The sequence below is a fragment of the Notothenia rossii genome (assembly GCF_949606895.1).
Source record: "Notothenia rossii genome assembly, chromosome: 3".
Classification (NCBI taxonomy): Eukaryota; Metazoa; Chordata; class Actinopteri; order Perciformes; family Nototheniidae; genus Notothenia; species Notothenia rossii.
In genome coordinates, this window is record NC_136901.1 from 74,660,243 (window position 1) to 74,687,945 (window position 27,703).

At 41.2% G+C, this 27,703-nt stretch overlaps 1 protein-coding gene across 1 annotated transcript; it reads right to left on the minus strand.

Annotated features, from left to right (window-relative positions):
- Positions 1-369: 369 nt before the first annotated feature.
- On the minus strand, positions 370-25,755 carry pdgfrb (platelet-derived growth factor receptor, beta polypeptide). Its single transcript, XM_079669357.1, has 23 exons — positions 25,329-25,755; positions 16,355-16,429; positions 15,462-15,779; positions 14,978-15,235; positions 14,147-14,277; positions 13,447-13,606; positions 12,360-12,540; positions 11,254-11,369; positions 10,992-11,115; positions 10,649-10,860; positions 10,184-10,278; positions 9,934-10,066; positions 8,930-9,034; positions 8,145-8,255; positions 7,255-7,411; positions 6,939-7,105; positions 6,347-6,459; positions 5,511-5,633; positions 5,206-5,317; positions 4,281-4,380; positions 4,081-4,186; positions 2,985-3,271; positions 370-1,781 (listed from the first exon to the last, which is right to left on the minus strand). The coding sequence occupies exons 2-23, from the start codon at positions 16,401-16,403 to the stop codon at positions 1,634-1,636; spliced, it is 3,306 nt and encodes a 1,101-aa protein (XP_079525483.1). The 5' UTR covers positions 16,404-16,429; positions 25,329-25,755; the 3' UTR covers positions 370-1,633.
- Positions 25,756-27,703: the final 1,948 nt, after the last annotated feature.

Consider the following 27,703-nt stretch of genomic DNA (forward strand, 5'->3'; position numbering starts at 1 on the left):
TGTGCGTGTGCGTGTGCGTGTGCGTGTGGGGAGGCGGATCAACTCATCACGCTCAACTAATTAATGAGCCAGTTCCTACTTGCCACAGAAAGGCTTGATTCTCCCGAGACATCCGTTGAGGTGAGACTAATCAGTTCAGGCTTTTCATGTTTAGAATCATGGGAGAGGAACCTAAAGTTACAGGGCTTCTGACCTACAGTAGGTGTCAGAGAAAGGCCCTATAGACTGTAGAGGGAGGAAAGTCCATATTAAGATGAATAAAAGTCATTGTTCATGTTTAGAGGGAAACAATAGATGTCAACTGAGTAGGACATTCAGTGAGAGCAACAGAATTCATAGAATGGTCACACAAAAAACTCACACTTCTGCTGCAATTATGATAATACACATTTATTGTCACATTTACAACATACAATGGCACATATAAAAATTACATTTGTAAAGAGCTTTGGTACCGTAGCTTGTGATACAGTGATCGTGTGCATTTTACTTTGCTACAGAGAATGATAATGTGTGGTGTTTAATAGTGGAAATGGTGTGAGGGAATGCTATACAACAGAAGACTCAAAGCATCATTTAACATGTACACAAACAGCAACAGTACAATAACTCTATATATCAACAATAGCTGCAAGATAAAGATCTTTAAAAGTTTATACAAAGGCACTCATGCATGCCGTCTTGTGCTAAGGCAGTGATACGCTGTATTAAGAGTTTGAGAAAGTCACCTGTGGTCACAGAAACTGATTTACTGTAACACCCACATGATTCTCAGTTAGACTATTCCCTTTTTTTGTGTCGAGAACATTTACTGTATAACTTCCTTATGAAAATCCCAATTTGTTTCTTAATAAAGTGCAAATCTGGCACAAAACTATGAATTAAAAGTATAAAATTCACAAAAACTCATAAACATTTCATATAAATCCAAAAAAACAAAACTAAAAAAACATCACTATGGAATATGTAAATAAAAAGAATGTATTTCTCACAGTAAAACAGTGCATGTAGATTCTGTCTGTATTTCATGTCCTGGAAATAACATTTTATAAAAATATTATAATACAGTGAACACAGCTACTGATCGTACTTCAGGAAGAAATGTAACATAAAGTTCAAATTAAATGACTTAATGATAATAATTATCACTTAAATGTGAACTACACATCTTCTTGTTTGAACAGTATTTCTGTACATTTATTTATGGTTTGTTTATATTGTTGTGCTAATCATTTTGTGTTATTCAGTGGTTGTGAACAGTTAAGGGTGAGGCCTTAAAAGACACATATGGCTAAGTATTTTTTAACTAAAAAGTCTTTACTGACTGTAAACTGATAAGAGTGTGAGGAGAGTGCCTTATCTATTATCCCAATCTCCCGTGAAATGCCTGGAAGATAACATCCTGATCATTATTGGTAGCCTTTTAAGTTACAGAGGTATTAAGTTTGATACAAAACTCAAAAAAGGGTAACACTTCTCTAGTGTTTAGAGGAAATCATGGTGGCAATACAGAGATTGTCTCTCAGTCTAAATTTGCTACATTCTAGTTGAATCAGGTTCCCTTTTTTAAGGCAGGATTACAAATTAAATTTCCCAGAAAAGGGGTTATTTTTCTCGGGGTTCCTAGACTTGGCTACAAGAAGCTGTCTTCTACCTCGGGCGTCCCGGAGCAGCCCAGCAGAGCGTCTCTCTCGCTGGTGTCCTCCGGCCGGTCCTCTTCTGGGAGAGTGTCAGCCGTGTCCTGCGACATGGAGTCAGTCTCCTCCTCCAGAGCCAGAGAGCTGAGGGGGGGGGGGTAGACAAAACACACACTTACTTTGTGCAGTTTTATACAAGAAATAGAAACACACACCCCATACACAGTGTTCATTAATGTCTGTGTGTGACCGTGGCAAGTTCCTTCAAGACCCATTTCAAATAAAAAACAACATTCTGAAAAAAGTATATAATTTGGCAGACTAGAAAAGACATAACTGGATTTGGACGGAATGCATCCAACACATTATTTTCAATGTTGCTAAAAAATACATAGACAGTTATTTTGTTAATCAACAAATTATTTGTCAATCTACTAACTAATCAACTATTTCAGCTTTTCATAACTTTACCGTTATTAAGCCTGTTGAAACATCTTGTTATTGATTTGCCTTTGTACTGAATATTTCTTATTATCCACAGCATGCGTGAGAGCGATCATGTGTTTGGTTGTGTCTGTATCTGTCCGTCTGTCCGCAGCTAATCTCGCATAATACATGAGCCATGAACCTAACGTTGAACCGGAGCATGTACCGGCTCATTCCATACCTGATATGTTATATAACCTCTAAAGTTAGGCAAAACAAGAGATGAATAAATCTCTGATTTTGTTATATTTGCCACAACCTTGACTAATAGAGTCAATTATAGGTAAACTTTTCAATATGTTTGAGGGGAGAGGGAGTCACACCTGGCAGAGATCTACTCTCTACTGAGTTTACTTTTATTTTAAGATGCTGCCTGCTGTGTCCACAACATCGTTATTGACATGAGTCTGTGGTCCTGGACCGACACCGCTTGGGGTCAAATACCTCAATTGCTAACCACAATGTTAAAGGTTCAGTGTATAGCCCAAATGTAAGCAGAAGAATCACCCCACTGCCAACATTTAAAACACAGGCATGGAATCTGCTATCACTCCTGAACTGATTTGCTGCTTTAAACAAACAGACTAATACTTTACAGTCCATGTTCATTATTAAAAACACAAACTGTAAACATATCTGGATTTGTAAAAGTCAAATATTTACTTAGGCTTTAGAGCCAACTGTGCTTGGCTGCATGTTTATATCTGCCTCCATAATGCAGCTATTGTCTCAGCTCAACATCTGGATGAGTGGGTGTGTGGTGGAAAAGAGAACTGCTCTTGTAAAACAAATATATCCTCATCTTTATTCTCCCCAGCATTTGGCTCACATCTGCAGCATCTTTTTTCAGCAGCTCTGTACCTTGCAGGGTTTTCTGATGTGACATCAGTGAAAACGTCGTCGGGCTTGGGGTCTGGGATGGGGATGATGTATTCGTTGTATGCAGTTACGACTTCCTGTGTGTCTGCCTCTTCTCTGAATTCTCCGGGGCTCGGGCTCTGGGTGTAGGGGTCCGGGGGGACGTAGTGCGGGGGTGGGGACCCGAAAGCTGGGTTGGCGATCGGAAAGGGTGAGGAGAGCCTGGGTTTGGTGCGGGTGACTGCTGGATGGTCACTCTTCATGAAGATGTCATTGACTTGGTTGTATTTCTGTTGCCAGGGGACAAATGTTTGGTTAGAAATGAAGAATCAATCCATCATCAACAGTGTGAGGTTGCAGAGTGCATCTTCAGGACATTGAGCACTAAAGAGCAGAGGTGAGAAGTAACAAATTAGATTTACTCAAGCACTGTACTTAAGTACAATTTTGAGATACCTGTACTTTACTTGAGTATTTCCATTTTATGCTATGTACTTTGTACTTCTACCCCACTACAATTCAGAGGCAAATCATGTACTTTTACTCCACTACATGTATTTAATACCTTGAGTTACTTTACAGATGTGGATTAATGATGATATATAATCACTTAAATAAGACTTTAGTTCCACCTGGAGTAAATTCACAAGCTACCCTGCAGCATACAAGTCATCAAAACTAGCTGCACCTTTACCAGCTTTACACATGAATGAATCAATAATTATAATCAAACATAAAATAAATATTATTCTGAAATGGTCCATCTGCATAATGAGTAGTTTTTACTTTTGGTACTTTAAGTATATTTTGATGCTCACACTCTTGTATTTTTACAGTAACATTTTGAATGCAGGACTTTTACTTGTAGCAGAGTACAAGATCTGAGATCTTCCCCCACCTCTGCTAAAGAGTTTACATCACAGCTGTCAAGACTGTTTACTTTAAGAGGGACTGACTGTGAGTGACTCAGTAGTTGGATGAATTGTAGATAACCTCATTTAAATAACATTTGAAAATCCAATATATATGGTATAAAGTTTTGAATCCAAGCTCACATATCAGACACCCTGGAATCAGCATTAATATTTAAATAAAGTACCTTTTTGTAGCTGTCGGTCAGCATATTCCCAACACTTTGGACCAGAAAGGAGAACTCAGGCCTAGTTTCAAACTTCTCGTCCCAGCACTTCTTCATGATTTCATAACTGCAACATAAACAACAAACAGTTAACAAATTCCAAATGTGTGTCTGAGTTCCTGCAGAGGTAAGATTGGTGGCGAGGTAACAATGAGACTCACACTTCATCGGAGGCGTGTGCAGGTTTGGACATTCGGTAGCCTCTCTTCAAAGCGCTGTAGAACAACTCATTCATGGGCAGATCAGGGTAGGGGGTTCCTCCTGCAGAAAGCATTCAAACGTGATGTTATTTACATGTATTATCTGAGATGAACGGCATCATCTGATTACTTACATTGCTTTGATTGATTGATTTACATAACAAGTAAACCTATTCAATAAAAAACACATGAATAGTTTCAAAGCGAAATAACCTTAAACTGTAGGAGTGCAGAGAAAGCTCGATTTATATCTCAATTAGTCAAAGTCCCTCAGTCTGGAAGACAACATGTTCTGACCCAGATCTGTAAGAAAATGGATCTCTTAAGTCCAATGAAAGTGTGATTCAGACGGGGGGAAGCGCAGATAATCTTTGTTGATCACTTACAGAGGCTGGATTGTGAGCATGTTTTCCACCACTTGAGCTTAAGTAATAATAATAATAATAATAAACTGTCTCCTTTGTTTACTTAGTTTCCAAAAATGGTGGGAAGATTTTTTTTGAGGAAATGCTAATTTCAGAGATTGTCTGTGCCTAATGGGGTTTAGACCTCTTACTGTATGAGTGTTCACACAAACTGCTATGTACTTTCAATCTGATATGAAATTCGTTTTGCGTACACACATTTACTGTCATTATGGACGATAAGAATATATCATTTACAGTTCCCCAGAAGTATGCAGGGGGTTTTGTCTGTATGAATTAAAGAGGATTCAAGCTGATAACATCTGTACAATGTGACCTATATAAAGCAATACAAGAAGATGAATCCCTCTTAATGTATGTGCAAACTATTTGTGAGTTGGATTTCTGTTAATGGCTTCCTTTTGTGTTAGTGGTGTTGTCTGTGTGTTAATGTTGGTAAATATGAGTGTGTTAGGACTGACCCAAAGAGAAAATCTCCCAAAGAAGGATGCCGTACGACCACACGTCGCTCAGGGTGGTATACAAATTATGGAAAATACTTTCTGGTGCCATCCACTTCAGGGGCAGGAAGGTCTGGATGAAAGAAATTAGAAATGAGAGAGTCCAGCAGCTTAAGATATATTCCAAAATGCATTTATTTGCTATAATTGTGGAACCACAGTGATCTTATTTTGCGGAATCTTATTTAAATATAAAGCACCTTTTCACTTAGTTTCAAATATAATCCATTACTGTACGTCACATTCATTTAGAAGTGGCCACTTACGCTGCCTTTAGAGATGTAGTTGGAATCATGCATGATGTCTCTGGCCAGGCCGAAGTCGCAGATCTTCACCAGTTTCCCCTCGCAAATCAACACATTCCTGGCAGCGAGGTCACGATGGACGCACTGTGGTTGGATAAAATAAAATAGTTGATTTTACACTTTTGTTGGTTTAAAATAAACAAACAAGATATAAAGTGTTACTTCATAATTTGAAGAGGTGCTGGTAGGTGAATTATATTTATTTTCAGACAGTGCCAGGCTAGCTGTTTCCAGTCTTTATGCTAAGCTAGGCTAACTGGCTGTTCCTTTTTTTATTATGTTTATTTTCTTTCTATCTATCTATCTATATCTATCTATCTATCTATCTATCTATCTATCTATCTATCTATCTATCTATCTATCTATCTATCTATCTATCTATCTATCTATCTATATATATATCTGTGGTGGACAGAAACTAATGAATTACATTACATAATTACAATTTTATGGAATTTATACTTGAGTAATACATTTTTTATATTTGATGCTTATACTCCACATCAATTCAGAGACAAATATTTTACATTTATTTGACATTATTAGTTATTTCGAAGATTCAAATTAATAAAAAATATTAAAATACATATTTTATTTTTCTTCTTTACTTTTGCTACTTTAAGTATTTTGTTATGCTAAAACACTATAATGTCAACTTTTCAGAAGTCATTCATTTCTGATTATAGATGAATCACCGTATTTCACTCAGTGTGGCACTATCCATTTCAAGACAAATCCACAGAATTTCGAGTTAGCCTTCAGCTACATATCATGCAACATTCTTCTTAATATCCTACATTCTTGGAGGCGAGGAACTCCATCCCCTTGGCGACTTGGTAGCTGAAGCCCAACAGATCGTCATATGTGAGGGCAGAAGAGTCACTGATGAACAGGTCCAATCTGCTGCCACCTGAACACGAAGACAAGGTGAGACAATAGACTTGGTGAGGAGCATCTCATGAATGAAGACATTGTTTTGTTGTTGGGGGGGGGGGGGGGGGGTGCTCTGGCTGTCCTGTGACTGCATGGGCTGAAATGTAGCTCACGCCTTTCATATGGAGAAACATTCATAAGGGCTTTTTGATCAAAGACCGTGGAGAATTCAAACTGTATTCATTGATTTATGAGGCCTAAACAAATCCTGTGTTCATGAAAAGCACTATTTTAAGCTTACTTATTAAAACTAGAGCTTTACACACATAAATATCTCCCAGAACTCTTCCATTGTGGGAAGCAGAAAATAAGTGGTGGCCGTCACATCATACTGTACTTCAAGACTAACTCCCTTGTTTCCTGCGTAAAGCATACTGAATTCTTCAAACTTATTTTCATTTACAACCCTGGAAAATGAATTAGACTGTTGAGACTTAAATCAAAGTAGAAACAAACCTTGTTCCTGATAGATGTCTTGCTGGTAGGGAGACTCGTATGGAGAGGGTTGGATGTCTGCATACTTGATGGTGTCCATATGCTCCTGCATGGGCATGTAGATGGAGGGCTCATCTTTACTCATGTCCATGTATCCTCCGTCACTCTCACTCCCAAAGGACACATAGCTGGAGGGAAACATGAAGTGATAACTAAACAGACATAAATCTATCTTTCTCATGTTTCTTACTCATATCAAACTTATCTGGGGACACATGTGTTTCCATGTCTTTGTTTGTGACAGCAGAGATTTCTTGTGTTTGTCTGTTTTTCTCACCCTTTCCTCTGGCTGAGTGGAGTGCTTCCCCCGGAGATGAGGCAGCTTTCGTCCTGGTTCTTCTCGGCGTAGTTCTGCAGCAGGCTGTGCTTGTTCCTGTGCAGGTAGTCCACCAGGTCGCCATAACGACAGTACTCTGTCACCAGATACAATGGGCCTGGTTGGTGGAGAAGGAGAGCCGCAATTAATTTTCATCCAACAAAAATACACATACAAGTGTTTTTATTAAGCTCCATGAAGTTGGTAAATACTAAGGAAAGCCTTTAAGATAAGTATGTGGGCTTATTAAAATAGTCTTTTGCCTTTCCACTTTAAAATAATTAAATTGTGCACTGATGCAATACCATTTTGTATAATTACATACAAAGCCTACTCATAGCAAATTAAAAAATAAACATCTAAATGACATAATTAAGAAAATACTATAAAGCATTGCATGTTTTATTTGTTAGCAATCTTGTCTGGAAATACGTTCTTCTTTTGTAACATCCTGTAAAATAGTAAATCTAAATAATATCCATTTATTTAGCCTTCTCATACTATACTTAACTTTAAAAACTTAACATGGGACAGAGATTAACCTCAAAAGTAGGTCACACATGAGGAATGGTTGCTTTTTCACCCAGGTATTGATATTCCCTTTTAGAGAACATTTGAATGAAAAATGTATTTATGTAGTTCACGGACAGAGAAAGGGTCACAGAGGAATGAACAAGCCAACATTTCTCTGTTGCCTTTGCAGAGTCATTAACCGACTGAACCGCCATGACGGTTGTAGGAAATGCTCACAGCTGATTTCATTTTCATGGGTTGTTATACAAACCATGAAATGCACTAATTAATCATCTGCCTTAGCACAGTATAGCACTAGCACTCCTTGTGATGTTTACCTTGTTTGGTGCAAGCTCCCAGCAAATTCACGATGTTGAGGTGTGGGCCCAGGTGACTCATTATCTTCAACTCTGACATCAGAGCCTGAGTCTCACTCCTCCTGGCTGTAGCTGGATGGTGAGAAAGAGAGGGAGATGTATAAGATTTTATTTTACTACTGTAATCTACCCGCAACCACCCTTCATTCTACAATGTTACACTTATTTTATTTTACAAGTACTGCTTACTTAGTTAGTTTTCCGTTAATGTGTACTCCTGTAAGTTGTAATCATTTATTTGATGATATTTCACTTTGTCATTTAGATTTTTAATGTGTGTTGGAGATTTGAAAACATGGTCCTGCAAGTGCAATGTTGTTTGGGAGTTTCCTGAAAGACATGTGTGAGTATTTAAATAATATGTGCATGCCTTTTTATCTTATAGCGTGTCATCTATACTTTGCTGTCACAATGTAAATCCCCCTCTGCAGGACGAGTAAAGGATTTCTGATTGTGAGTAGGTCAGCATGAGGCAGGTGTGAGAACAGGAGACCTGAACACACTGAGAGCAGGACACACTGTGTTCTTTCCAAACATTCAATGAATTGTTGGCTGAAACTCAGACCAGGCTGGCAACCTAACTAAAGACCAGCAGGCTGCTCTCTCTCTCTGGGCTCGCAGGAACAAGGCGCTGGTGTACCAATATCTGACAGCTACTGTATGCAGGGGGCTCTGCTGTGGTCTCTATGTTATTCACACAAGTGCGCACATGGCTTTTGACTGGGTTTTTATATTGTATGTCTTACATTTCAACATTTTCACCGCAACCTTTGTGCTGGACTGGGAATGAGTGAGACCGTACGCAGTTGCCTCGACCACCCTGCCAAAGGCTCCTGATCCAAGAGTGCGACCTGAAACACAAAGACAAGCTCAGTGGGACACAGTGTGAATGGAGCACATGATAGACCTGAAAAAGAAGAGAGATCCACTCTGTTCATTCAAATATCAGTGTAAACACATTTCTCTGGTAACTGGCCTGAGCAGGTTACAACAGATAAAGGAGTTTAACCATGGAGGGCCTGAGTGAGCTTGGGAAGCTCCAAGTCTGTAAGGAGCAGCTGACTACCAACGACACGTCAACAGACACAAGGAGCTTCAAAATGAGGAGGGATTGGTGCCAAGAAAACAAGTTTAACAAACCTTACTTAGTATTCTAGCCTCCCAAACCACCAGCAGCACCAAAGTGACCTGCTGATGCTGCAAACCTGTTTCTTTGTTTTTGTCTAGCGATCTACTAAAGGTCTAAAAGTCTATTTATTCTCATTTAACAAGTGATGTGGACACAACAACAAAAACACCTGCAATGACTTGGACTTCAAGACCAAAAGTATATGTAATTAGATTATTATCATAAATGTATCAAATAAAATACAATTTAACAAAGTAGTAAAAAACAAAACAATAAGCAACTAAAAAGCATGATGATTACATTAATTAATATTATTCTTACACATACAAATAAATAGAATGGTTCATGTATTTTATACATGCCAATGCAGGCTTAGAATGCAATCCAATTGTATTGATTTTGCATTTAATATATATATTGCTAACTATATTATATTTATTTGTGAAATGTGTCTTTCATGTATTTTTCTTTGGATTAATTAAGTGGTATCCATCCATGTTTATTAAGACATTTGAAATAGTTTACTTCGATATTTAAAAATATATTTTTGAAATGAAGGATGGCATTTTGTCTCTGAATGGCTTCATGGTCCTCATTTTGCTGATTCATCTGAAGACTCACCCAGCACCAGGTTGTCTCGCGGCATCTCCCAGGCCAGGTCATAAGGCAGGTGGATGGGATCCACGTAGATGTACTCGTGCCCTTCCTGGCTCACAGACTCTATCACTTTCCATCTGATCTCATAGCGAGGTTTCTGAGAGCACAGAGAAAAACACTCATGTTGGCGAATAAAAAACACCCTGAGGTTTCTGTACATTCTACTTTGTATTTACTAAATTCTAAAGATTGAGTTTGTGAATTTGTTTCTCACCTTCCTCCATACAGCAACGAGGATGATGATGGATATGATAATGATGACCACTAAGGCCAGAACAGCAGCCAACACTGCCACCTGGGAGTACAGCGCTGCAACAGGCAAACCAAGAACATTTAACAAAGTTGTCTCATATTCTCAACAAACACAAAACTTCACTTTATAAACATGTTTGCAACGCAAGTTACACGAATATCCATAGCTTCAGTACAAAAACACATTAATGCAGGTTGTACTGTGTCTCTGAAATGCGACTTCTCAAACAGGTGTTTCACCAGACCACCATGTTTGTTATCTTATACTAAAGCAGTATATTGCACATTGACACAGTACACATTTTAAATTACCGTAGACTACTTTTAGAAATGTCACTTTCTTTCAAGTATTCATATATATATAAGGCTGTATGGACACTGAGGTATAAAAGACACAGAGGTGGGACATTCTTCTGTTGACACCTACTGTTGGACACCAGTTTGACGTCTCTTCTGTCGAGGAGTCCGGCCCGGTTGCTGGTCTCGCATCGCACCGTCACCTGCTGGGGCTTGTGGAAGGTCACCTGGCTCCGCACCTGGCTTGTTTTACGAGTTTCGCTGTAGCTCACGTTGGTCCGGATGCTTACCACCTCCGGCTTTGCTATCAGAGGCTGCCACACCTCCGTCTGGTTGCTACACCTGCAGCCGGACAGGGAATGAGTGGACAGAGTCAAAACAAGTCAAAGCAGACACACAGAATTTGAATTGAATGAGTGCGGTCAGCCTCCTGGTGTTTGTAATGTGACAGCAGTGATGAATGTGGGACTCACTTGTGCATGCTGTCACAGCTGTACCACTGGATGCTCGGGACCGGGACCCCCTCAGCGACACAGGTCACCAAGTGTTTCTTTCCAGGGAGGTGGTGGTCCGTCAGGTCTTTAATCTGAGAGGGAACTACACACAGAGGGAGCAGCCGCCATTAATCATTGCTGACATGGATACAAATATATTATTTCAAGTCAAGCTGCATTTAAAAAAGTTAAACTATTCAAGAACGCTTTATGATGTGATATTCCTCAAACAGCCACTCACCTTGTACCTCCAGGTCGAACGTCACTTCCTTTGTGTCATCTCCGTTTGTGACCAGGACGCTGTAGAGGCCATTCTGCTCCGTCCTCACCCTTACCAAGGTTAGAATAGTGACATACCTGAGGGAGAAGAGAAGGTGAGGATATTTATAAAATAATAATGATTATTTATTGCTTTTTTCAACAGAAACATTAAGATTCCTATGGACAAAATGAATCATGCTTTCAGTTTCTATGAATATATTACTTTGTTTAGAAATAGGAATATATTAGCTTCTTCTGGGTGTCCAAACTCATTTCTAGATTATTATCCAAGGAGACCCTTTTTTGTGACCAAACATTCATTCGTTTGCCTTTTTCCTATCATGAACGAGACACCATGTTTAAAAGGTTCAAGCAACTGAAACATTGTGTTTACACGGCACAACACATCCAAATTCACTCAACTAGGAAATCACACATGTATACCAACTGTGCATACATTAACATTCACATAGTGACATACCAATTAAATACAGAGATAACTGTTGTGATTAGTGGAGAAAAAGTATTTAGACGAAGAAGCACCCAAGATAATCACATCACATTTTCAGTGGGATAATTAAATACCAAAACCCTGGGATAGTGTTGTTCTGTTCTTTAAGAGTTGTCATGTATTTTTTCTAATCCAGCAGAGTTTATTCCTAGAAGAATACACATCTGTTTTTTTGTTTTTTTTATGTGTGGGCTTGTGGTTGTCTCCAATTTGTGAACCGAGCATGCGGATGATATTTCACTTTGTCTCTCTGATTCTGAATGTGTGTCGGAGATTTGAAAACATAGTCCTGCAAGTACAACGTTGTTTGGGATTTTACTGAAAGACATATGTGAGTTGTGACAGGTATCCTGTGTTTATGGTTCCAGTGTGATGAGTGATGGAGTGGGCCCTCTTGCTAGTATAGAGTTTCCCTCTGCGGAGGCCTTATCTGGTGACGACTGACAAGAGCTGCGCGCCTCCGGAGGCTGTCACCCTAACTGAAGTGCTAACTTCTTAAATGGATCAACTTGTAAGAGTTCTATAATTAGTTTTATGGTATGTAGGACATTTTTTATGGATTTGGTTGGTCTCACCTGATCTCATGCTCTTGTCTGGTTGTGATGGGTTTGTGTCCCTTGATGGTGGCCCCGTCTTTGCTCCAGCGGACCTGAGGGGGAGGGTAGGCTTCAATCTCCACCCTCAGCTCCACGTTCTCCTGCAGCCGGGCTGAAATGTTTTGTTTCCGAGCCGCCTTCACGTCCACAAAACCTCGGTCTGAGCAAAGAAAATAACATCATTAGCAACAAAACATAAATGTCACACACTGGATCTTCTGCATTAAATCTTATTATGTCATTCTCTGTAGGTTTAACACAAGAAGCTTTCATACAGTAGTCTTGTAATCCATTGTAAATATAACATTATTAAATGAATTATAGTCATATTATTGATTATATTTAAGTTGGTAGAGACAGTACTGGAGTGCTGCTGTTTGTTGCTGACCTTCTGTGGCCAGACACTATCTGTCTTTTCCACTGACATGTACAGAGACCACTACTAAACTGTCTCCATGGAGCATGGCGGCTCAAGCTATTCAAGGATTTCATAAACATAACACACCTCGCTGCAGAAAGAATAAGCATTCACAGACCCAGACGCACTCAGTGACTGTCAAGAGAGAATATTGGCGTAATGAACCCTGTTTTTATTCACCCTCAAGTTGCAAGATCAAATATTGCTTTGATGCTGAACTTATTGAGGGTTTATGTTAACATAGGCTCTGCTGTGGCACAGGGATGTTTAAATCTGGCCTGCGGTCTTCGACACATGTCATCTTCCCCTTTCAACGATGTCATTCTGCAATAAAGGCTAAACTGGTCCAAAAAATAAAAAGCTATACTAACATTTTCTTGTCTACCTGGAGTTTATTCCCATAAGTCTAAATATAGATCCGCTGTACCCCCTTGGTCTGTTATTCAAGGTATCACTCAGGGCATCCGCACCATGTGAACAGAAATAAACAGAGGTCCTCTTCATTTCCTTTAAAAGAGGCACCTCTTTCACCTTGACTTGAAGAGGTTTATATAATAAGCAGGATTTCTCTCTGTCAGTGAAACACAATAATAATCCGTCCAGCATCAGTTTGTTTTAGTTTTGTGTGGATGCGTGGGTTAGGCTGACCGAGCACAGTGATGTTGACGCTGCCAGAGGCAGTCTGGTCTTGGACAGGCTCGTGGACATGGCACACGTAGTTTCCGCTGTTGGCCACCGTGGCGTGAGGGAAGATCAGGAAGGAGCGCATTTTCATGTTGGGCAGGAAGTCTGTCAGAGGCTCGACGTCCTTGAAGAAAACGGAAATTGATAAGAAAGTGACATTTTAATAGTTGAATATGATCCTGGTTGAAATGTGCAATGTTGCATCTACAGTATGTATTTGACTATGACATTCTGTATGGTTTTTCTTTATAATGAAAACTTTCAACAACAAAAGAAGTGTCAAAAAAAGTGTCAAAAAAGAAAGAAAGTTGAATACGATCAAAATGTGAGTGATCAGATATCTGCATAGTGAGCAAACATGAAGTAATGTGTTGTTTTGTTTTTAAATATTTGAATTCCTCTAGATTCTACATGTTAGTGAGTTTTTTTGCCTTCCTCAACCAACATCTTAAATGAATCTGAAAAGCTGAATCTTTTTATGATCCCAGAATGAATTCAAAAGAACAGACCATTACAATACACATGTTGTCAGAGGAATATCACAGGGGGAAACAAATTGAGGTGTGTCCACATCTTGATACCATTAGGGCTTGGTCCTGAGGCCCGAGAGTGATCAGGAAGGGAATGCTGAACAAAAGTGTGTTTCTGCTCCACTCCCACTCACCTCAATATTGGGCATATCCCAGGAGAAATCTGCTATCTCCACTCCGTGCACTGTGCAGTTCACAGTCAGCGGTTCGCCCTGCTTCAGGACGGTGTTCGACGCATTGATGTAGACGTCGAAGGCCTCTGGGACTGGAACGGGAAGAGGGAGTGTGGGGGAGGAGGAAGAGGTGGTGATGTTATTAATCAAAACAATATGTCGAAAAATGTCCTTCACAACTAATCAATCACATCATTGTTCAAAAATATACCCTCAACTTATATCATTATCAATATTAGTCAGAACTGAACATTGTAGCTGGCTCCAATATTTAACAAAAACTCTAAAGCTCCACAAAATCAAAAACATGTACTTTTAATTTCTCTAAACATGATGTGCAGCATTTTTGTGTGATTTAGACGTATTATTGCACACTGAGACCAAAGACCCAGTATTTACCTCATTATCTCCTCACTTTAAGAACTCACACACCCTCCAGTAGTTTTTCACCAGAGAGTTGTAAAGTGACCAAAGCTCCTGTGTAAGTATGGGAATGGATGAAACTTTTGGACTGACAGATAATACTTTGGCTACCAAACTTGTACATAATGCTGCACAAGCTGTTTGAAGAGATCTGATGCACATTTTACGAGTCATTTTATGGCGCTTTAAAAAGATAGACCCATTAACTTTAATAGTGTGGGTGAAGGCATAAATTGAATTAAAGGGGCCAACTATGTGTGTGTGAGTTTTCTGGAGTTTCAGCACACACAGGGTCGAGTCGATAATGAACACATTTTTATCTTGGGAAAAGTAGTTTCTCTAACTGAACTCTTTAACCTGAACACTTACCGATAACGCTGTAGACGTAGAAGGCCTGAGACTCCATCACCTCCCCGTTCATCTCTCCACGACACACATAGGTCCGTTCCTCCAGCGGTGCCTTGTACCCCTCACTGGGGACATACACCCCCCTGATGGGCTGATCAGTGTCCCTCTCATACAGGGTGACGTTGATGTCAGGATTGCTCACCACACAGGGGACGGTGCTCTCCTCACTGGTCTTTGTAACCATGCCGTGGGAGCGCTCTATGAACCACACCTTAGGGTCTGCAGAAAAACACAATCTGATTGATTTAGAGTCTAAATCATGGATCCAACTCTAAGTGTACTATATGTTGTCACTTTACTACACTACAAACCACATCAATGTGGAATTGAGACAGCTTTATTTTATTAATGAGATACAGTCTTGTTTCCACTACACAAGACATACTGAGTCAATCTTAAATTGTCTTTGATGTAAGGCCGCTCTTACAGGAAACTGAACCAGTACCTGGAACAAAAACAGCCACCTCCTTAGTTTCTTTAGTGTGTCGGTCAACACACAGATACACCCCCGTGTGCTTCCAGCTCATGTTCAACAAGCTCAAAATACTGGATGTGCTGTTGCTTTGCACAATTTGGTAGCTAGGACCACCATTTTGAACTTGTTCCACTTGGCAGTACGGCACATCGTCCCTCTTGAACTCCCAGGTGGTTTCCCCTGAGCTGGAGCAGGTGAGGCTGAGAAAGGAGCCTTCAGCTAAGGTGAGCTCTTTGTAATCGGGTGAGATCTCTACACAGCGCAGCTCGGTGCAGAAATACAGGAGAGCTGCAGTTGGCACAACAAGAAGAAAGGTCAGGTTGGAGGTCAAAGAGGCAGCAGCATGAGGTCAAAGGTTAAATCAACAATACATGGCAGATCCTGTTCTATCTCTAAATGTTGAAGGATATGAGCTGCTGGAGAGGAAATGTGGGAGGATAATGATGCCTTGTCACTGACAGATGTATTGCAAATGACAGAGGTTAGTTTGAATGCATCATTTGTCCTTTGCATCAAAGTTAGAAATGAAATAAGTAATCCAAAAATAATCATTAAAAGTGTCTTTATATATAAGGACACGTTATATGTCTATAATAAAGTTTCCTTTACTTTATAACTTCATACACTGAATAACATTTTTGGAAATCTACCCCCCTACCCACCCTAAAGAACATATGTCATACTGTTGTGTTAATGTAATGTTAAAGTTTCAACCATGCATATATTTAGTTTTATTTGGATGCTTTTACATTTGAAATCTGTAAGATACAAAGCTTGCATACTAGGCTTGGCGTCATGCTCTGCAAAACAACCTGCAGTCCTGTTTCAGATTTCCATTTGTGTTTGTTTATTGAAGCTCTCACCTGTCACTGTGACCGTCAGATGAAGCCTGGATGCCGTCACCCTCCTCATGGTAAAATCATTCAATGCACTTTATTCTGCAGGACAAAAAGAGTGATGACAATGCTGATTAACCTTCATGTACCCTTAATGGAAATGTTACGCCCCCACATTGCCTTCAAAGTAAATGTTTCAAGAAGAAAAAAAGATCATTCTGTCAACAAAATATTCAAAAACTGCTGGTTGACATAGACCCCACTCAACCCAGCACAACAGTTGACATCTCTCATGAGGCTTCATATCATGATGGATGTATTCCTGTCCTCATGAGCTTTAACAGGTCAGGCAAAGCAGGAGTTTAGATATTAAATCACATTTTAAAAATGGTTTCCATCAAAGTAAATGCTCTGCTCATACTAAGGAAACAACATATAATTAGTATGTCGTCAAGCTGCTTTCTTTAATGGTTTCTGGTCATCAAACATGAGTCTGAGGTGCAGATGCAGTTCACTCTGGAGGTATTTTATGCCTCGCTGCACCAGGACAGAGCGACAATGTCTGTCTCTTTTTGTTCCCGGTTCACCGGCATTCTGCCCACTAACAAACGGGTCACTGTGTGCAGCTTTGCAACACACTCACTGGCAACAACGCTGCGTCCAAGCTATTCTAGAGCCGTGCTGAGCCATTAATTGGTTTTGTTGTATACAAAAGTGAAAATGAGGGCATTCACACAAGCTGCTGACACAGTCGTGTACTCATGATTCTGAAAGTTGCTTAGGTTTTGATATATTAATAGGATATCATGTTGTATATCAACTTGATATCAGTGTTATTGGGGTCAAAGGTGAATAATACTTACTTTGCCATCCTCCCATACAAACATTAACCACTGTTACCATTGCCAGGAAAAAAGGCAGAAGGAGAGATTGAGGAGGGGAGGAATGGTTTGTTATTATGTTTGGGATGGGGGTTAAGCCTTGCAGCAAGCACACGTCTGGAAACAGTTAAGGATGGATCACAGGCCTGTACGCAAGAGGGTGGGAAAGAGAGTGAGGGCGGAAGAGCGTGCCTTGGGAAGAGCGAGGGTGGAGGAGGAAGTGAGGGAGGGAGGCAGTGGAAACATTGTGAAATGTATCTTGAGCAATCTTACCCCATATAACGTTATTACTCGATAATTCATTCCAATTTTACAACTTCTATTTTAAGAAATGTGACTATCTTCAACCATTTTGTTTGAGAGATTACATTTCTCAATCTTATCTCAAACTTGTAGGTGTTTTGTTAATATTCATTTATCAATTGTCTGACAACATCACCTCTAAGACTGATTCTTCAAAAGTGAGTCCAAAACACAGATTTAGTAATGGCTATTTTTAAGAGAGGACAGATGATTCGTCACTGTGGTAAGAAGTTCCATGACTAACAAATCAAAGCTAGTTACTCAAACCAGAGATACATGTTGTCTCTAAATTAACTGCCATTGGCATTTCCGCTCCCAAACCAGAACCTCTTGAGTTGCTCCAAAAACATGACTGGTCCATTTCCTCCCCAGCCTCCTGGTTCTAATAAAAAGGGGTGAAGGAGAGACGTTTTCTCCTTTGTGTCACAGTCCACACATACACACATCCTAACTTGCACATGCGCTAAAGCACACACACACACACACACACACACACACACACACACACACACACACACACACACACACACACACACACACACACACACACACACACACACACACACACACACACACACACAAACACACACACACACACACACACACACACACACACACACACACACACACACACACACACACACACACACACACACACACACACACACACACACACACACACACACACACAGACACACACACACACACACACACACACACACACCACACACACACACACACACACACACACACAGTTCACGTTCCCACAGTATATCTCTGGAACTTTCCCAGGACCGCTGATACACTTGGGACCCTGCTGGTGATGACGGCGGGAGCAGGGGGGGCCACCTTCTCCCCGGGGGCTCCAGCAATAAGGGACAGTCCACTGAAGAAGCCATACATCAGCGCTTACGATAACCATCGTGTCAGGGACGATGATTCTGAGTGACAACAGCCAAACACGGCGATGCCAAAGCCATGTGTCTCTTGGCAGCATGAGGACTAACAAATCGTATTGTGACTGGCTGCTGATTCTATTTCTGCTTAGCCAAGCCAAAGAGCTACATTCGGGCCACTGCAGGATATGAGTTTACATCTGAGATCAGCAGAAAATTGAACAAGAAACTAGGTGTGTTCAAATATTTTTTTGAGGTCTTTGAAAGGACGGAAAAATAATGTTTGCCTACCGCAACATGATGAGGTTTCATGTTGACCAATGGGCAGGGGGGGGGGACTTTGAGCAGAGAAGGAATTTGACCCTCAAGATATGATGAGCTTACAAGGATCAGAGGGCCATAGAGAGCCAGACGAGCACTTTAAAGAGTTAAGAGAGGGAACACTACAGCAATATTTAGCAAGTACTTGGAACATCAAAGTCAAAGTCAAAGTCTTTCTGCAAGGTTATCTTAAGAAACTGTTCAAAACATTTGTTGTGCTTTGTCACGGTCATATCTTTGATTTGTTTGAAGAGGTCAGGACACAAGTCAATCTGGCAAGCAGCTTTAACAGTATCTCAGTAACTTTGACTCAATAAAAACAAGTGGTAGCAGTTTGACACGTTAAAAAAAAGAAAACAAAACTTGTTTGTTTGTAGCAGAGTCAAAAGTGGTGCTTGAGGATATTTACAGTCAGAAAAATCCTTGATATTCAAAACTCAAGTCAGGTCAAGTGGCTTTCAATCTAAGGAGCTTGTGGAGGGTCTTAAAGATCTGAAAACATTTTTCCAACAGAGATGTTTATTTATGTCTTTTAATCTTTGAAATGGGACACTACATTTCTGAACTGATTGTGGAGGTCAAAAACAAACAGTGTTTATGTAAGTGATGGTACAGTAATGCCTTGACGGATAAACTGTTATCCCACTGTATATGTTTTCCCACAGACGCTGGAAATTTGGTGGCTGACTGACCCCTTTCTGGTTTTGATAAACAACGCTGCGACACTCAAAGTGTCACAAGCTAATGAGGAAGAATGCTAAAATCAACCTTAGCGGGACGCACGCAGCCTACGCATAGCCCCACAGCAGCCCGTAATCCCACTCCTGGGATTATCTATATATACTGTAGCTACATGTTTTATTCAAACATCTGGCAGCGATGAAGCAGTCCTCGATGAGGTGGGAACTGCTTTGTGAACCATGTTTGCAGCCAACTGTTTGCTCAAGTGGGTCCCAAGGGGGTTGCATTTAGAAAAAGTGTAATCTATAACAAAAGAGGAGAAAGATGTCCAAAAGCAGCTGGAGAGCTCTGACTTCCTGTAAGCCAAAGGGGAATTTTTGTTGTTCTTGTGTGGGTGTGAGGCTGCGATGCATCACTGACACAGCAGACCACCGCAAAAACTAACCAAATACTCATGAAAACAAGAGATGTCACAATGAGTAGAGGACAAAACGAAACTTCTTAAAGAGAAAAACTGTTTTAAATAACAAGCTGCAGAAAAAGATGTAAACACACAATCAGGACTGAGAAAAACAAAAACAGATAGCAGGAGAAAAACAAACTGAACAAATAAATATCGACATGCAAGAACTTAACCAATTAGACAAATGACAAAGCATGACAAATCAACGCACCACAAAAACACCGCACACAGCACCAGACTTGCAGACATACAGAATACAATTGATATGAAACACCACATTAAAGCACAGAGTGAGACAGCAGAGGGAGTGCACACACACACTGATGTTTACTCAGCAAGCTGTTATCTGCAAACAAAACATCTCTAATTTAGCGGTCACTTGTTTCCAATGCAAACAATTATTGCTCAGATAAAACAATCACTGAACACTAAAGCTGCAGCGCAACATAAATGCACTCTTTTAGCTTTTAGAAGGATGTCAAGTTGTGTTGGCCTATCTCTGAACAGCAGGACTTTGGCAAGCTCTGTGGGAAGAAAATGACCCAATGAGCCTTTGCTAAAACAAACCTCCATTTTTATCACGGACCAACCCCCCTGAGACAAACCTTCTGGTCCCTCTGCAGCAGACCCACAATGCACTTCACCCATCCCAGGCACCCTAGCTGTCCCCCTCTCTTGGCTAATACACACTATACTTTGCCAGAGCTGTAATAATGAATGATGAGCCACAGGCTTATGAGTAAAAGGCTGTTTCAGCACAGAGAGCACACATGTCATCAACGTGCTGTCAGAATTTTCTAAGTTACTGTAAACAGGAAATGTGTGCAGTCTGTTTATGGAGCCTGTGTTTGTATCATAAAAATCCATCTTTCATATTGAAGAAGGAGAAAAGAAGACAGTTACACTTCCAACCTGTGAGCTATGGACATTTTTAGTTTTTGCAGAAATGTCAGGGCCTCATAAATAGGTTCGATTCCATGTGTTTGTTCAAAGTACTTTTCGAGCCATGTGTGCCTTGTTTAAAGCTCCAGTAATAGACTTTTTCTGCCAGTTCCGGTGACCTTAACACTTAACAGAAGTTCCATGGAAATGTAACACACTTTTTTAAACAGTTATTGGTGTTAGTTCCCTAGTTGGGTGCTATTAAGCAATTTCAGAAGATGAAAACATTACATTACATGTTAGACGCTTTTATCCAAAGCGACTTACATACTCCATACTGTGGGCAACCCCCACAGGAGCAATTTGGGGTGAAGTGTCTTGCCCAGGGACACAACGACATCCAGTGGGGTTTGAACCTGTGCACCCCTGACCCGAACACCAACTCACTAGACCACTGTGCCACAGCCTCCCACAATAAGATAATGTAATAAAACGCTTGCCATTCAAATCTCAAACCATGAAAACAGAAAACGTTCACACATGGCATTTACGCTTCTGTCATGACCATCGCAGTCTCCTCTTTGGTCCCAGATACAGATGTGATGTTTGCTTCTTTTTGATATTTAAGTGACGTGCAGACTTTTTGCTAATTACTTTTCCCGATCTGAAAGCAACAATGTGAGGGGAGCTGCAGAGCCAGGAGATCTTTCTCTGTTTTTTAATCAATAGAAACATGGAATATATACATATATGTAAAACATCAATAGAGACGTGCCACATATGTCTAAACTCAACTTGTCTGTGTCACAATAGTTTCAGTTTGATAGATATGTCTCACTTACAGTAACCCAAACAAGAAGCTGCCGTTCACAGCACTTTGAAAAATTATGTATCATCAAAAATGTATCCTGTAACGTTACAGCTGGAAGTTGCATTAAAGCCACATAAAGTTTGCAATATCATATCCTTAAAAATAAAGTCCCTTACCGTTGCTCCTATTGATTAACCCCTCTGGTTTCATTTGGTTCAGCATTAGGACACAGTGACTGTGAGTGGTCTTACCTCAGCAACCAGAGTGACTCTGTACTCATGCTGAAGCAACACATGTTTGGGAAACTGTGGATTTTGGTTTGCTGCCTTTCAAACAGGGCTGTAAATGCTGTTTGTAGTGGCGGTGGGGGGATGTGAAGGGCTTCTGGGTAAAACTGACGGTTGTAGAATCACAGCCTTGGATGTGGCTAGTGTTTGAAATCAGTTTAATGATCTAATTTGGGAACCTAAATGAGGGAAAACTAAATAAAATGACAAAAACTAAAGCAGCTGTTTTCATTGAAGTCATGTCAATTCTGCAGAACAAGTCAGGGTTAATCTGAGTGAGGTTGTTATTGTTAGTGCTTCGTCCCAACCCCAGCTAATGCAAACCACCAATTGGGAATAAGGGGATATCAGGTATGTGCTAGCATAAGCAACAGCACATCCTCCCACGCTTTTTTGAGACCTCTGCACCCTCCTTTTTCCTGCACACCGGCCATCACCCCAACACTTGAGGGTATAAGCCCCTCAACCTGCCCCGTGAGAAATGGAGGACGCCTACACACACTTCCAGTCCATCTGACACACCCACCCCCCCTTAAAGTTAGAAACAGCTGAATACAATTAGTCCTGACTGCCTTTACGTTCCACTCCCTAAACTCAATAATGTTGGAAGGAAGAGGAAAACGCAGGAAAAAAGTGACAGTGAAGCATCACTCTGGCCTAAATTATTCAATGTGTGCAGTTTTAGTCCAACTTAGCTGCAAAACCATCTTGGAAGAGGTATTTTGGGTATTGACAAATCATATAACTGTTGCTCAACAATGTTAACACATTTCTCATAAACATAAGACAACCTGAGAGAAATACAAACTAGTCTCGGTTTTTCATTGTGCGGAATATTTGTATCTTGGAAAAGCAACGGCTGTTTTTCTTTGTCCGCCTGTTTCACTGCAGTACATCACCAATGCTAGCATGTTTTTGTTGGACCGAGGACAGCAACAACTCTAGAGAGAAAGAGTGGAGCTTTATAAGGATCTGATGGAAACATAACTTCCTGCTGAAAATCTGGATTGTTCTATGGTTATGGTGAACAGGCTTTGTTTTTGTTGATATATTTACCACACAAGTTGCTATCGTCTCTCCGTACAGCACATGCAGTGGAGTAAACAGAACATCATTTCCCTCTGCAATGTAGTTTAAATGCAGTTTGCCATATTTACAGTTTGTACAGCTACCTTGAAAATGCCCTCTCTGCATTTTAAGAATGATTTCATGAGTGTGATATTATAAATCATAAAGAAACACGTCCTCCAGGAGTTGTCCTGCAGAGGTCCTGTGTTCTCTGGCTGAGGATGAGATGCAGCTGCCTGTCAGCTCTGTGAGTGGGTGGGAGAGAAAGAAGGAGGGAAGGAAGGCCAGATGGACGGGCCGCTGTACAGGATGCTTCATCACAGCTCCACTTAGTCTAGCTATGTGATTCAAATAATAAGTACCACATTTAAGAATCAGTGACCCATAGGCACGGCAGGGACATGAGACTGATTTGATTTCCAACAGCTCAGTTGAAAAGTATGAGGGGTGAATTATGAATCAGCCAATAAGTGGCTGAGTCAGAGTGTGAGTCAGACACTGCTATGTCTAAAGAAATGCACTCACCAATAAGTGTCAGAATAATCACGTGATAACATTTCTGATAGCTCTGCATTACTTTTTAAACTCTAAGCTGCATGCTGATCTGAACAACGTCACACTGGTCTTCAGAGCCCGGTTGCTGAACAGCTGTTAGTTCCGCTCACAGTAGATAAATCACAAGAGGACAGAAAAAGCATGAATGTGTTTCAAAACTTGCTGCTGAGTGCAGGCTGTTACATATTGGCACATGTGAGCCAAGCCAGACTCCTGGCATGTTGTCTGCATGGTCATAATGTAAAGCACATTTTCTGAGAGCGGCTGGCATGTGGAGAGCCCGGAGAGCCAGGAAACAGCTGATGACGAAGGATTAGGTCTGGGCTGCGCTGCATCGGGGCCGGGGAGAAGAGCTTCAGTACATACCAGCAGCCTGACGCACAGGAAGAAAAATCCCCAACCGTCCACAGAGAAATAAAACGTCACCATGTTTTACAAATCCAGTGCAATAAAGATCTGTCAAGAGTGTATTCACTGGTCCTGTGTTCAGCAGGAATCATCCGGCTGATGGTTAAACTATGACATGAATGCAACACCGTCTAATACCATTGATGGTAAAAGTATGACATGTATGCAGTTTCCCAAAAGCTCATCTAGACGACAGCACTAGACAAAGTCTGGACCGATATATCCACAAAGCCAGAGAAGATCAAAAACTTCAAAAAGAAACTCCCAACTGAAGGAGAGCAGCAGACACAAAAAACATGCCAACGTTGTTTTGACTTCAGTCTGAGCTAATTCAGAGAGGTCATCTGTATGCAGATGATGAATGTGCAGCAAAGCAATCCAACAACCTAACACTACAGCAGCCGCACATAGAAGGGAAGTCAGGAAGCTTTCAGGTGCACAACATATGGCGGATTAGGGAGAAAAGACATGCATGCCCCATGTGTCTGCCATGAAATAGCTCACATTGCTATAATGTTACTCATGCCAGGCACTTAAACCTTCTCCTGTGATAAATGAGAGGGGTCTCTGCGTTCCTCAGACAAGATTGTATCACTACTTTATGAGCGTTTTCCTTTTTAAAAAGGATGGTGGGAATTCAGGTTGCTATGTGTTATCATTGGGAGATCCAGAGGATGCAGAGTGACTAATGCCGGGACTGATATCAGTACACAGCCACGGCTTTTCAATGAGCTTCTCAATGTAGCAATACACAGAGGATTGATTCTGTTAGGGCCATTCACAAGGGAGGAAAGAGACTGATGGTCGAGCGGAGAGCACCGCCAGTTCACTCAGGGTGACTGAAGAGAGCTGTATAAACAAGCCCTTTAGCAGCGGAGCACAAAGTGGAGCACATACAAACAGCTTGTGCCATAAAGACCAGTGTGTGTGTGTTTGTGAGAACCTGGGATACCTTGTCCAACACATTCTCTTAGTGAGAAGATAAACATTGTTAAAGTTGCACTAGGTAAAGAATGAAAAGGTGTCTATGTGCAGAGATGCAAGCCGTCACCGTGTTGATGTTTGAACAGGTTGCTCACACTCTTTCACATTGTAATTCCTGTTGTGTACACATGCAAGTATGTGGAAAACAAATACCGCCAACAGAAACACATTAGCACTAAGTAGCAACAACATCACACCAAAACAGAAACTACTTTTTTTCTCTTCAGCTGATGAACCTGCTTATTGTATCACTTTAAATCAAAGGTAAACATGCAGAGCTGTAAGGATGAGGTGCATCCTCTCTGACAGACAGCATGTAATCTGTCACGGTGGGTTTGCAATGCAGGCTAAGTGAATTTTCACCACTTTGTAAAGTTCATCTTAATTTCTGTCAACAGCTGACAAGCACCCATGACTAAAAGTAAAATCTTTAACAATGACAGAGAAACAAGATCTCTTACCTTCAGAGTGATCCTACAAGTGTAGACTTCCCTCTCTGTCCGAGGAGTTTGTCTGCCAGCAGTCGGTCCCCTCCTTCTGAAATCAGAGGAAAGACTTCCAGCTGGTTGTCTCTACAGGGGCTGCTGCCTCAGATGTATAGATCCCTCAGATGTTCAGAGTCTGAGGTTAATCTCTGCTGTCCCGAGAGTCCGCCGGAGGAGGTACCGCTCTGAGCCCGGCTGTGTGTTTAGTCAAATCACAGCACCACAGGGGGCTCCTCTCCTCTCTCACACTCTGGAAAAGCCTGCCCACCGCTCCTAAAGAGTGCTGTAAGTTTAAAAAGAAGTGTCCTCAATGGCTCACACACATACACACTCCCCTGACAGATTCACACAGAGGAGGGGGCCGCTGGTCCAGCCCGGCTGCAGCCAGAGTAAGAGTGAGTTGGAGAGGGAGGGAATTGTGAGTAGGAGTTTAGAGAAAAAGCTTTAGAGGGAAGTTTTAAAAAAGGAGTAGGGGGAAAGAGAAAAAACAGAGGAGGGAAACTTCAAATACAGATTGAGCTCTGCTTGTTGTTCTTCAGTAGCAGCTCAGAGGTCCCGGGCTGGAGTGATTTGTTTATGAATGGGGTGGCAGGCAACTGGAGGTGAACTGAGACGGTCTCTACTGGCAACAGAAATCTGGACCGCATCTAACCCCTCCATAAAACAACAAACACAATCAAAAGGAAGGAGTGAGTGAGAAGCCCAAGCTGGAAAAAAAAAGTTTTGGCAAAGCTCATGGTGGCCTGCTTTAGAAACAAACATAGAAGTCTCCGTTTCTCAGGAAAATAACATCACTTACAAAGTCCCGCTGCAGGAGTCAGGTGTAATAGAGGTTAAACACATAGGGCACATTTAACTTTAATTAACCCATTTAACCCTTACATGTATTCGTCTATCTTTTTTATTTCATGTCCTTTTCTATTTATCACACAGAAACTAAACAAAGTCCTCGCCCCCCTTTCTGACTCTTCATTCAATACCTCTGTTTCATGCATTGGCACTGTCCCTAATTTCTCCCTTTCCCATGAGTGAAGGGCTTGAAATTCATAATGCAACCCTACAGCTGACCAAGGCTTTTCTCTCTAACAAGGGGTGGGGGGGCAGACAGGGCGAGGGGGGGGTGGGGTGGGGTGGGGTGGGGGGGGCGCGGGCTAAATTGGACAGTAACTATGTTCTCCTCTAATTGTGAGGGTAAATCTAAAGGCCCTGCTAGCAGTAATTAGAGAGCTGGTGAAGCCCCAGTTATTAGTTAGGAGGGGAGCAACACCACGCGGGACTGTTTCACTTCAGCATCAGTCTATTTCTAACTATGTCATTAACACCTTCTTGCGATATATCCACCGACTTTGCCCCATAAATCTACTTTTGTATGTTTAAGTACTTGTAATGTCAATTAAAATGTTTACAAGAGATGATAATGAAGCAATAATACATGACATTAACAATATGCAATGCAATCCTTTATCAGCTGAGATAAGACACTATCTAAACACCCTGCAGCCCTAAAAGTGACACACTGGGTTTAAATCTCTAAAGTTAATCAAATAAAGTGAAAGTCTTCGAAAGTAAGAGTAAAAAAGCCGATATGTCTAACACAGTCTTTTGTTGTTACAAAAAGTGGTGGATAAACTGAACACAAGGGGGTGTCTATGGCCTTATATTTGACCGCTTGTTTATCTATACAGCTCGCCAAAGTGCCAAATCACATGATAAACCGGACTCATTCTGCTCCAACAATGCCTGGTCTATTCATCCTATCAGAACATTTAGAGTGGTTTCTCTCACTGCTGATCTGGACTGTTTCCACAGCTGAAGTAGAGCGGGTGCAAGCACAGCAACAGGGGAAGGACCCAATTCCAGACAACGCAAGCAGACAGTAACAGTTTAGAGATTTATTTAAACGGGAACAAATATATGCTTACTGGCATGTCCAATCAGAAGTAGCTTTGCCTCCACAGTGGAGCGAAGGGACAGCTAAAGTTGAGGCTTGGTGAAAATGAGTGGGAAAAGGCTGCAAATATCTGCAGGGCTGATGAGGAACGTGGGAACAGGTGAGCAGGGAAGGTCAGGTGACTGTGACAGGAGAGAAAAGTCAGAGGGCATCTGGTGGACAGGAAGAGAACAGCAGTGAACGGGACTGAGAAAGTGGGATTGTGGCTGGAAAGAGAAGCAGAACGTGATACAATGACCCTGTATGCTGGCCCTGTGTTTGTGTTTAGCTGGATTTCGGATACAGCTAAAGGTTATCTCCCTGTCTGACAGCCAGTGGCCCCTGGAGGCCCCTGGGAGAGGGGGAAGGGAGCTAGAAGCAGGAAACTCTGAGGCTAAGGCCTGGACCTGGAGCTGAACTC

What these genes read in the sequence shown, in the direction of transcription:
- pdgfrb (XM_079669357.1), bottom strand. Translation starts at nt 16,403, where the DNA reads ATGAGGAGGGTGACGGCATCCAGGCTTCATCTGACGGTCACAGTGACA. An exon ending in GCGAGACAACCTGGTGCTGG is followed by an intron (nt 9,035 to 9,933) that starts GTGAGTCTTCAG and finishes TTTGTGTTTCAG; the next exon opens with GTCGCACTCTTGGATCAGGA. An exon ending in ACATCAGAAAACCCTGCAAG is followed by an intron (nt 1,782 to 2,984) that starts GTACAGAGCTGC and finishes CCCCCCCCTCAG; the next exon opens with CTCTCTGGCTCTGGAGGAGG.